This window comes from Equus przewalskii, chromosome 2 (assembly GCF_037783145.1).
Source record: "Equus przewalskii isolate Varuska chromosome 2, EquPr2, whole genome shotgun sequence".
NCBI lineage: Eukaryota > Metazoa > Chordata > Mammalia > Perissodactyla > Equidae > Equus > Equus przewalskii.
Genome location: NC_091832.1, coordinates 36,966,837 through 36,978,744, shown reverse-complemented (window position 1 = coordinate 36,978,744; position 11,908 = coordinate 36,966,837). Strand labels below are relative to the sequence as shown.

Below are 11,908 nucleotides of genomic sequence, written 5' to 3'. Positions count from 1 at the left end.
GGACGTTTTATATAAATGGAATCATACGGCATCTGACGACTGGCTTCTTCCACTTAGCGTTCAAGTTTCATCCATGCCATAGCACGTCAGTACTTGACTCTTTTTTATAGTCAAATAATATTCCCTTGTACGGATTTCCACAGCTGGTTTATCCATTCATCAGTTAATGGACATTGGAGTTGTTTTCACTTTTGCTATTATGAATAACACTGCTATGAACATTTGTGTACAAGTTTTTGTGCGGACGCATGTTTTCATGCTTGGGTATAAGCCTGAAATTGCTGGGTCTTAGGGTAACCCTATCTTTAACATTTGGAGGACCTGCCACACTGTTTTCCAAAGCAACTGCACCATTTAACAATCCTACCAGCAATCTGGGAGGGTTCCAATTTCTCCACATCCTCACTAACACTTGTTATTATCTGTCTTTTGGATGTTTATTTCCTTTTCCTTTTCAATTTTCAGAGTAAGGAGAAGGCGTCCTGGTTACTTCCTTTGGTGTCCAATGAGAGTCCTCCCCACTCATTTTTTTAAAGTACATTTTTTTTTATTTCAGAATAATTTTAGATTTGTTAGAAAGTTGCAAAGATAGCACAGAGAGTTCCTGTACCCTCCACACCCAGTTTCCCATTTTGTGAACATCTTACATAAGTGTAGAACATTTGTCAAAATAAGAAAGCAACTTCGCTACGTGACTGTTCACTAAACTCCAGACTTTATTTGGATTTCACCAGTTTTTCCGTTTATGTCTCTTTTCTTTTCTTTTTTTTTGTGGAAGATTAGCCTTGAGCTAACATCTGCTGCCAATCCTCCCCTTTTTGCTGAGGAAGACTGGCCCTGAGCTAACATCCATGCTCATCTTCCTTTACTTTATATGTGGGACGCCTACCACAGCATGGCCTGACAAGTGGTGCCATGTCTGCACCCGGGATCCGAACCGGCGAACCCCCGGCCACCGAAGTGGAATGTGCAAACTTAACGATCCGCCACCAGGCCGCCCCTAATGTCCTTTTTCTATTCCCGGATCAAATCCAGGATCCCACATTGCATGTAGTTGTCACATCTCCTTAGGCTCCTCTGCTCTGTGACAGTTTCTCAGACTTCCCTTGTTTTTCATGATCTTGACAGTTTGAGGAGCACTGGACAAATATGTTGCAGAATGTTTCTCAGTTTGGATTTTTCCAGTGTTTTTCTCGTGATTAGATCAGGATTATGGGTTTGGGGAAGGACACCACAGATGGGAAGTCCCCTTCACGTCACATGACATCAGGAGCACATGTTCTCTACACGTGCCCCATCATTTAAAAAAAATTGTGGTAAAACATACGTCCCCAGTCACTTCTTAAGTCATCTAACACAAGCCACAGTATCCAGCTAGAATTTAATTTTGTTTTATTTTCTTTGATATTTGCATAGCATATCAGTTTTCTGTTGTTGCTGGAACAAATTACCACAATCTAGTGGCTTAAAGAAACACAAATTTATTGTTAGTCGGTCAGAAATGCAACATGGGTCTTATTGGGCTAAAATCAAGATGTTGGCAGGAAGGTTCCTTTCTGGAGCTTCTAGGGAAAAATCCTTTCCTTGCCTTTTCCAATTTATAGAGGCCTTCTGAATTTCTTGGCTGTCGGCCCCCTTCCACCATCTTCAAAGCCAGCAATGGCAGGTTGAGGCCTTCTCACTTCATGCGTCTCTGGCCTTTTTCCATTGTCACATCTCTTCTAACTCAGCCAGGAAATGTTCTCCAATTTTAAGGACTAGTGTGATTAAATTGTGTTTCTTCAGATAATCCAGGATAATCTCCCCATCTCAAAGTCCATACCTGTGATATTGTGATTTATAATAAATATATATTTGGTCTTCGTTCTGGGTCCTGGCACAGAGCTCCTAACACCCTTGGAATTTCCCAAGTGATGAGAGAGATAAAGACTTCTTGTGTTATGTTAATAAAGGGATTTGAGAAATGCCCCTCCATCACCTAGGGATGGGGGCTGGTTGCCAGGGGAACCAACTGAGAGATTAGAGAGTTGGAACCTTCAATCTCCCACCCACCAACCTCTGCGGAGAGGAAAGAGGCTGCAGCTGGAGATCAATCACCAGCAGCCAGTAATTTAATCAATCATGCCTAGGTGATGAAGCCTCCATAAACCCCCAAAAGAACAGGGTTTAGAGAGCTTCGGGGCTGGTGACCATGTGGAGATTCGGAGAGACCGGTGTGCTCGGAGAGCCCGGAAGCTCTGCTTCCCTGCCCACGGACCTTGCCCCGTGCCTCTGGCTATTCCTAAATTGTATCCTCTTATAATCAACTGATAATCCAGTAAATCAAAGGTTTCTCTGAGTCCTGTGAGCCTCTCTAGCAAGGAGGGAGTGGTGGGAACATCTGATCTATATGTGACAGTCACAGGTGACAACCTGGACTTGTGATTGGTGATTGGCATCTGAGGGGAGGGGGGCAGGGCAGTCTTGTAGGACCCAGCCCTTAATGAACCTGTGGGACCTGATGCTGCCTCCAGGTAGATAGCGTCAGAATTGAGTTAATTGCTTGGTGGTGTGGGGAAAAAAATGCTCATCGGAATACCCTTAATCACACCATAAAATCTCTCTTGCTGTGTAGGTAACACTCACAGGCTGGGGATCAGGGCATGGACGTCTTTGGAGGACCATTATTCTGCAACCACACAGAGTTACTTCTTAGTTATAGAAGTGACACTGTTTCCATTTAATGTAGCATTATCAATTTTCCTTTTTAAGCATATTTCCTTTTCAGTAAAAACAGTTGGTTGAGTTCAAGGATGCTCTAGACTGGATGTGTCCCCCCAGAATTCGTATTTTGAAACCTAATCCCCATTGTGGTGGTCTGAGGAGGTGGGGCCCGTGGGAAGTGATTAGGTCCTGAGGGTGGAGGCCTCATGATGGGACTAATGCCCTTAAACAAGACACCCCACCGAGCTCCCTCGCCCCTTCCCCCACAGGTGACATAGCCAGATAATGACTGCGGTTAGGGACACTGAGGCCCGGGGGAGAGGTTTCCAAGGCCTGTCCCAAGTCAGGAAGCAGCTGGAGTTGGAAGAAAGAAGAAATAGTGTCTGTTTGTTAGAAGGCTTGCCTCCCAGCTACCCGACAACAATCTTGTTGACATAACCCTGTTGATCAAAGCAATCCCCTAACCGCCCCAAGCCAGTCCCCCAGCTCCCAGTGGAATTCACTCGGCGGATCCCACCCTAATCCGGATCCGGTAAATATAAAAGGTCTGTCTTTGGATGGGGAGCTACATCCTGGAAGAGCCTGCTGGGAACTGTTCTTGCCAGAGCTGGGACAGGCGCCCTGGCTGCAGCAATGGCCGCCTCAGAAGAACCCAAGGACCAGAGAGGCAGCCCTAACGTCATGGGCCTTGAGACAGACCTGGAGACCAGCTCAGGTAAGAGCAGGTGGAGGGTGCCTCAGCCCTGAGAAAGACCAGTTGGGGCCAGGAGGGGTGGGGGACGGGGTGCTGGGGAGGCAAGGGTCAGAAGGCAGACACCCTCCCTTAGGGATGCCAGGATTCTCAAGTCGTAGATGGGCTTCATTTATTTCCTGTGTTAACGAACCTACCAGAACATAGGCTTCCTTCTGAGCCTGTGTTGTGGTGAAGAGCATGTAGTTAAGAGAGTGGATTGTTGATTACTTGGGTAACTGGAAAAGTTACTTTTTTAAGAGCACAGGCTTTGGGTTCAGAGCGACCTGCTCTGGCAGGTACTTCATTGAGAAGTCAATTGATAGGTTCATGACGTCTCCCTGTTGCGGGGCCTTCAGCTGGGTTGGGAGGACAGAACAGGGATCCCCAAGGCAGATGGGACCAGGCACTGATGGCGTTCTCTGAAGCTGTGGACAAGACTCTGGGGAGGAAGAGCGCCTCATGGTGCTCCGTGAGGACCACCCTCCATCTGTCCAAGCTGGGCCTCAGTTTCCTCACCTGCAAAAGGTGGCCAGGGTTTCCTTGGTTCAAAGACCTCACTACTCACAGGGTGGCCCATGGACCAGCAGCACCGGCATCCCCAGGGAGCTTATTAGAAATGCAGAACCTCAGGCCCCCCTCCAGACCCGCTGGACCAGAATCTGCATGTTCTCCAGATGCCCAGGAGGTCCATGCAAACAGCGAAGTCGAGAAGCTCTGAGGCAGTGGGCTCTGTGCTCCTGGAAGGCAGACGGCTGACACAAGGGGGAAAGAGGCTGGAGCTGGAGATCAATCACCAGCAGCCAGTAATTTAATCAATCACGCCTAGGTGATGAAGCCTCCATAAACCCCCAAAAGAACAGGGTTTAGAGAGCTTCGGGGCTGGCGACCATGTGGAGATTTGGGGAGACCGGTGTGCTCAGAGAGCCTGGAAGCTCTACTCCCCTGCCCACGGACCTTGCCCTGTGCCTCTGGCTGTTCCTAAGTTGTATCCTCTTATAATCAACTGGTAATCCAGTAAGTCAAGTGTTTCTCTGAGTCCTGAGAGCCTCTCTAGCAAGGAGGGGGTGGTGGGAACCTCTGATCTAAGTGTGAGAATCACAGGTGACAACCTGGACTTGCGATTGGTGATTGGCATGGCTGGGGGGGGGGGGGCAGTCTTGTAGGACCGAGCCCTTAATGAACCTGTGGGATGTGATGCTGACTCCAGGTAGAACTGAGTTAATTGCTTGGTGGTGTGGGGAAAAAACACACATCGGAAGACCCTGATGCTGAAATCCATGCTCTTAGACCCCACTGTCTTCCCATCTTTGTGTGTCAACCAAGCCACAGTTAAAGCCTCGTTGAGCGAATGAACAAATGAATTAAAGAGACCATACCGCTCGCTGTGCTAACGCACACCTTTGGTCTTTTCCTTCTCTCTAGGGGGGAAGCCAGCCCGCCATCAGAAGGCCATCCCCACTGCTCACCTAACTTTCGTCTTTGATTGTGCACGTGGGAAACAGCTCTGCCTGGCTGCACCCTCAGCACCACCCCGAGCCCCTAGGCCCAACCCAGGACCTGTCACCCCTCCAATGAAGACCTACATCTTGTTCTGCGGGGGAAACCAGCCCCAGCAAACTCATGAGGTCCCCCTGGGTGGGGGGTGCCTTGCCCAGGCCGAGGGTACCTTGCCACCCTCTGGAGGGATTGTGGCCCCAGCTTCCTCCCCGGGCAGCCCACTCGGGTGCCAGGAGGCTCCTGAAGCCAAGGGGAGCCCCTTGAAGACTGTGCCTTCGAGGTCTTCAGCTTGGGGAACAGTCATAGGCTCGCTCAAAGCCCTCTCCTCCTGCGTCTGTGGACAGGCGGATTAACTGGAAAGGCCTGGCCACGGAAGGAAGGGGCTGGCAAGCCAGGCTCGGTGCCCAGGGGCTGCAATTCCCAGAGCCCACTCCCTTTTCCCAGCCAAGCAGAAGCCTTTTGTGCCTGAGCCAAAGAAAGAGCAGTAGATCAACTAAAGGACATCTGAAACAGCCACCAAGTACACACTCAAGGGTATCCTTCCTCCTTCCTCCTTCCTCCCTATCTTTGTCAGCCTTTCAGCAGAAGCAAGATAAGCCGCCTCCACATGGAAAGAGACTAATGCATTCATACAGCAAATCCTAACGGAGCATCTTCTACATACCAGGCCCTGCAAAGTGCTAAGGAAGATACCACAGCTTGCTTGGTGCTTATATTCTTGGGGCGGGGGCGGGGCGAGGAGAAAGGTTAACCTAATAAAGATAATTTTGAGCAGGGAAACAAGTGCTGTGTAGGAACTGGAACAGTGTGCTGTGATGGCCAGTGATGGGAGCAAAGAGCTTCTCTGATATGATGGGTGGGAAAGGCCTCTCTGCTTGGGTAACAAAGTGTGATCTAAAAGAGGAGAAAGCCAGCACTGAAGATCCACCTTCCCAGGGCCACCTGGCTGGCATCTTGTCCCGGTGCAGACCAGAGCAGGGGCAGGACGCCCCAGCAGGACAGGCAGGGGCAGTACGTTGGCTGCTGTTGTCTTGGCTCAAATGCAAGTGTGTAGGTCACTGGGAGGGTGTGGACACCAGATGGGGAATTAAAGGGCCCGGGTGGGACCTGACAATCTGAGAAGAGAAAGAAGGGAACTGGCTTCTCAAGAGGGGGTGGGAGTGCTCAGGGAGGGAGGGAATATCACATTTGAACAAGTGGAAATAGAGATATTATTTATTGAGCATCTACTGTATACCAGGCTCATGCTGCCCCTAGGGATATAGACAAAAGAGGGGGCCTGGTCTCTACCCCACGGGGCAGTCATGTTCCCCTGCAGGAGCTGGGGTCACTGGTGTGTATGTAAGTCTAAGAGATGCACAGCACTCTGTGAAATCCTAAATCAACACACCTGAGGAAGTGTGTCTCAAGGCTCTTGGATTAAAATTGCTGAATATTCATTTATTTATTCAATGACTATTTTCCTAGTTTCCTACAAACACTGGTGGCTAACACGTATTGGCCATTTGCCCTGTGCCAGGGAAAAGACATCCTCACAGTGACAGTACGAGGAAGCACTATTTTTGTACGCATTTCACAGATTAGGGAACTGAGGCACAGAGAGGTTGAAGAACGCACTCGAGTTCTGACAGACTGGAACAGTTGGGATTAGAACCCAGCCAAGGCTGGTGCTCCAGTTCTTGCTCCTAACCATGGGGCAGATGGCCTCTCATCTTGGCAAGGTCTCTTCTAGGCAGAGGGGATTGGAAGCCAGGTACCTGAGGGTTACTGTAAATATTCAATAAGAATATGATTAGGGGCCGGCCTGGTGGCGCAGCGGTTAAGTGCACACGTTCCACTTCGGTGGCCTGGGGTTCACCGGTTCGGATCTCGGGTGTGGACATGGCACCACTTGGCAAGCCATGCTGTGGTAGGCATCCCACATATAAAGTAGAGGAAGATGGGTACAGATGTTAGCTCAGGGCCAGTCTTCCTCAGCAAAAAAAAAAAAAAAAAAAAAGAGGAGGCTTGGTGGCAGATGTTAGCTCAGGGATAATCTTCCTCAAAAAAAAAAAAAAATGATTACCCTTCGACCTTGTTCCCAACAAAGACACAGATGAAAAGAAGTTGATCTTGTTTAATTTGCTGTTTTCTTGTTTAACCTGATGGGTGACTCAAGGGTCACAGGGTTTATGAGCTGGTCTTGGGGAAGAAAAAGAATGCCTTTAAGGAAGTTAGGACCACCAGATAAGCAGCCCCCAGCTGCCTGAGCCCAGAAGTCTGGTTGCCCAAGGGCGTATCTGGAGTGAAAGGAGCAGGAATTCCCCTTTGTTTCTCTGAAACCCCTCCCCCCAAGCCCCTTGGCTCTATAAAGACCCCCTGCTTTCTTCTCCTGTTAAGGTGGATTTGAGAGAACCCATCCTCCCTTCTCGTTTTGGACAATTCGAATGAATAAACCTGTCACCATCTCCAGGCACTGACGTCTCAGTGACTGGCTTATTGTGACTTGGGCACACGAATTTGAAATTAAGAGGTTTGGTATCAGATCCAGAGAGAACAGATATAATCCTGTCCTCAAGGAGCTCACAACCTGGTGGGGGAGGCAAGAAAGGAGGTGCTTACTGCCAGAGCATCTGATAAGTGCAACAGTAAAAGCACACAGAATGATGCTGGGGCTGGAGGAGAGGGCCCAGCCCGCTCTGGGGAGAGGAGATCAGGGAGGGCTTCCTGCAGGAAGTGACGTCTAAACTAAGATCTGACCAGTGTGTGAGCCATACAAAGGCCAGGGGGCAGGGATGGCGAGGGTTCCAGGAAGAAGGACCAGAGTCGTTCAGTCTGACTGCAATAGTCATTCATTCATTTAACAATTATTTATTGGCACCTACTGTGTGCTGGGTTCTTGGCTAGACCCTGGGATGGAGCAGTGGTAAGACAGACGAGGCCCCACCACAAAGGAGCTCACCTTCCCGTGTGCACACACACAAAACAGAGAGGCCAGAGAAGTGGCAGGGACCACATCTCGTGCGGCCTTGCAGGCCACGCGGAGGTCTTTAGATCTTATTCTAGGCTGGGGACTGTTGGGACTTGTAAGCAGAGAGTGACAAGACCAGACCTGCCTTAAAAAAAAATGCCTGGAGCCCTTGCTGGAATCAGAAGGCAGAGAGGAAGCTCAGGAGGCCACACCTGAAGCCAGGTGAGGGGGTTATGGTTTGGACTAGAGGGACGGTGACAGCATAATCCAGACCACGTGTGCCCCCTCCACTTTCCTCCCAGGTGGAGAGTCACTGGACTGGAAGAGCCCAAGGACATCATCCCGCAAAGGGAGTCTGAGACCCTCAGGGAAAAGGGTGAGGCCTGTGGCTGCACATCTAGCTTTGCACCAGCAGGTGTCGCCCAACCACCAGACTGGAGGCACCTGTTGTGGCCAGAGCGGGAACGCCAGAGCCAGCCGGCCAGTGACCCAGCCAGGGCCGTGTTTTCAGAAACCAAACTTGCTTTTTTTCTTTGTTTCCTTTTTTTTTTTTTTTGAGGAAGATTAGCCCTGAGCTAACTGCTGCCAATCCTCCTCTTTTTGCTGAGGGAGACTGGCCCTGAGCTAACATCCGTGCCCATCTTCCTCTACTTTATATGTGGGACGCCTATCACAGCATGGCTTGCCAAGAGGTGCCATGTCCACACCCGGGATCCAAACTGGCGAACCCCAGGCCGCTGAAGCAGAACATGTGCACTTAACCGCTGCGCCACCGGGCCAGCCCCTACCCAACACCCCTTCATCTAGAATAATGACTATTGCTATTTTCATACGCATTCCATGCCACCTCTGTTCCTCTCACACCACACCCACATGAGAGGTGAGTATGGTTTTTATCGGCACTTTACAGATGAGGAAACTGAGGCACAGAGAGAGGAAATGATATGCCCAAGGTCACCAACTAGCAAGAGGCAGAGCCCACATCCAGAGCTGCCCAGGCAGAGTGACCACACACCTGTAGTCGCAGCATCGTGACCCGGTTCGCTGTCTGTTGAGGGAGGGAAGGGGGGAAGAAGGAACGTTTTCCAAGACCCAGCCTAGGGCCTGGCGGTGTGTAGGGAGAGTCTGGGGGCTGAAGAGGGAAGCGGGGCGCTCGCTGAGGCCGAGCACACAGGTGGAGGAGAATAGCTCAGTCAGTCTCGTCACCCCAGTCCTGGGAGGTGCGATCTCATTTTACAGATGAAGAAACTGAGGCTCCGGCAGGGTGAGCAACTGGCTCAAGGTCACACAGCTGGTAAGCTGCAGAGCCAGGGTCGAAATGGAGGTAGTCTGACCCCAGAGCTTTACCTACCGACCACACCGTAGGGACTTACCGAAAATCTGCTGAGGGCATGAATCGATAAATAATAGACTTCACTTATTCCATCGACGTTATTGAACCAGCGAGGGAAAGTGCAAATAAGCGAACGTGTATCCAGGTTGGCAGCCATGCTTGATCAGGACTGTGTCCCCAGTGCCCTAAAGGGCCTGGCACATAATAGGTGGTCGAGAATTGTGTGCGAAGGGAGGGAGGCAGGGGCAGGGTTTTGGTCCTGCTCTCTCCTCTCCGGCTCCCTGGGGCCCACAGCCCTGCTTTGTGCTCTTCAGGGAGGCACCCCAGAGGGCCCCCCACCCTGTCTAGTAGCCCTCAGACTCCCACGAAAGGTTGTCCTGGTCCAGGCCGTGGAGGGCCTCAGAGCCTGGGTGGGCGGCCCAGCTGTGCTGACTGTAAACAGCTCCCTGCCCTGCCCACAGGCTCTGCCTCCGCAGACTCAAGTCGCTGCTGCTTTTCCCCGAGACAGGCCTCCAGGCGCCAGCGCAGCTCCTCTGCCCTCCAGTCTCGGGGGCTGAAGCTGGGGACGTCAAGATCCAAATCTAAATGAAATGACAGCAGCTGAGGCCCACGGGGCATCTTCAGCGCATGGCATCCGTGAGCTACGGTTAGCTACCATGGGCCATGCCCTTTCCGTGCATTACAAAACAACCCTAGCAGGGAGATCCTATTAGCACCATTTTACAGACAGGGCAACTGAGGCATAGAGATGTTCAATTACTTACTCAAGATCACACAGCTCAGAAGCAGCGGACCCAGGATTTGAAACCAGGTGGAGGGGCTCCAGAGTCTACAACTGACCCTCCGCTCTTCACTGAGGCTTGCTAGCCTTTTTCAATGTCCTACAAATATTTACTTAGCGCCTTTCCCAGGCCGGGCTTGGGAGCGAGAGGGCAGATGAGGCATCTTCTGCCATTGCAGAACTGGGATGAAGGGCAGACTGGGGAGCGGATGAGGGGAGGGGGAGTTGGGGGGTACAACGTGGGAGGCAGGGATTCCTGGGCCAGAGAAGGGGGGCCATAGGGGTGGGGGCTTGGTCTGGTAGAGAAGCCCTGGCCTGAGGGTCCCCCTGGGTCTTCCTCTCATCTTCACCACTGACTTGCTGTGTGACGCTGGGCAAGGCCCTATCCCTCCCTGGGCCTAGCACTCCCAGTCATATCTTGAGGAGTTTGGAGTAACTCCCTGAGGGCACAGGACTGGCCAAACTGGCCAACCACGTGGGGGGCAGTGGGGCTCAGGGTCTGCCCCCACCCTCAGGCATGTGTTCCTTTCATCTGAGTTTGAGTTTCGTTTGAAGACAAGTTTTGGGCTGAGGGTACTCTGTCTGCGTCTCCGAGCTGGTAGTTCTGGAGGGCTTTCTGGAGGAGGAGGCTTTGACCTGGGCTAGGCCTTTAAAAGTGAGGGAACCTCTGAGGTCCTCTGCACCCCTCACCATCTCTGGCACCACCTGACCTGGACCTTCCACAGGTCTCTAGTCCCAGAGGGCTGTGTCTTTTCAGCTTCCCCTGCCTCCCGCGCAGGCCCACCCCAAAAACTATCAGATGAAGGGATTCTCCTTCCTGGTACAGGACACCAGGGTCAGGGCAAGGGCGCTGCCTGGCCCCCTGGTGGTGGGGGCACTGATCTGGGCTGACCCAGCAGAGGGCTTTCTAGAGCCACAGTCAAGGATTCAAAGCCCAGCCATGGCACTTCTAAGCCGGGTGACCTTGGGCCACTTCCAAGCTGGGTGACCTTGGGCCAGTTGCTAGACCTCTCTGAACCTCCTTGTCCTCTTTGGTACCTGCCTTGCAGGATTGTTGGGGGGATGAGCAGTGGCTTGGCACATACTAGGCCTTCAATGAACCAGGCCGCTATAATTATTCTTCAGTGGGTGGGGGCGGGGCGCGGGGCCCGCAGCCAGGCCTATATTTAGCTTGGAAAGGGTCGGGGGCGCAGGAGACGCAGCGCCACCGCCAGCCCAGGCGCCTCGGGGGCGGAGCCGATGAAAGACTGCCTGCCGTCCCCACCTCCCAGCCCTCCTCTTCCGCAGGGTCACCTTGGCGGGACTGCCTCAGACTGGACGTGCCCAGTCCCCAGCGGCCGCTCTAGCCCCTGCGCAGCCCTCATCCCCCCACCCCGCGATCTGGAGAGGGGGCTGCTGGGGCGTGGGGGGTGGGGAGTACTCGGCCCCTTCGGCCACTTGGGGAGCGGCCCCCTTTTCCAGGCTCGGCTCCCCGCGGCCTAGCCCTGCCCCCTCCCCCCCACCCCAAGGAGGGGCACCGCTGGGGTCGGGAAGCCAAGGTGAGCCTGACCCGGTGGGGGTCGAGGAAGTGGGGAAGCTGGTCTGGCTCCTCCCGCCAACTCCCCGACGATGAGTGTCAGGGCTGCAAATAGCCCAGTGGAATCAATGAGTCACGGAAGCTGGAAATACCGCGCCCCCTCTCCCCTCCCCTCCTTCTGCCTGCAGCCGGAGCTGCACTCGGGAGCGCCCAGAAGGCACTCTGATTTCCTACTGCTTGGCGGTGTGGGGCGTCCAGCCAGAGAGCACCCAGACTCCCTGAACCAGCCAGCCCCCCAGCCAGGTTCCACCCCAACTCTGTCCCTGGGGCTGTGTGACCCTGGGCTAGTCACTCAGCCTCTCTGGTCCCCAGAGTCCATCTGGTACAAGATGGGC

General features: G+C 52.6%; 1 protein-coding gene across 1 annotated transcript; it reads left to right on the top strand.

Moving 5' to 3' along the window:
• The first annotated feature begins 3,259 nt into the window (after positions 1–3,259).
• SRARP (steroid receptor associated and regulated protein) lies at positions 3,260–6,372 on the top strand. Its single transcript, XM_008523239.2, has 2 exons — positions 3,260–3,418; positions 4,859–6,372. The coding sequence occupies exons 1-2, from the start codon at positions 3,337–3,339 to the stop codon at positions 5,284–5,286; spliced, it is 510 nt and encodes a 169-aa protein (XP_008521461.2). The 5' UTR covers positions 3,260–3,336; the 3' UTR covers positions 5,287–6,372.
• Positions 6,373–11,908: the final 5,536 nt, after the last annotated feature.

What these genes read in the sequence shown, in the direction of transcription:
- SRARP (XM_008523239.2), top strand. Translation starts at nt 3,337, where the DNA reads ATGGCCGCCTCAGAAGAACCCAAGGACCAGAGAGGCAGCCCTAACGTC. An exon ending in AGACCTGGAGACCAGCTCAG is followed by an intron (nt 3,419 to 4,858) that starts GTAAGAGCAGGT and finishes CCTTCTCTCTAG; the next exon opens with GGGGGAAGCCAGCCCGCCAT.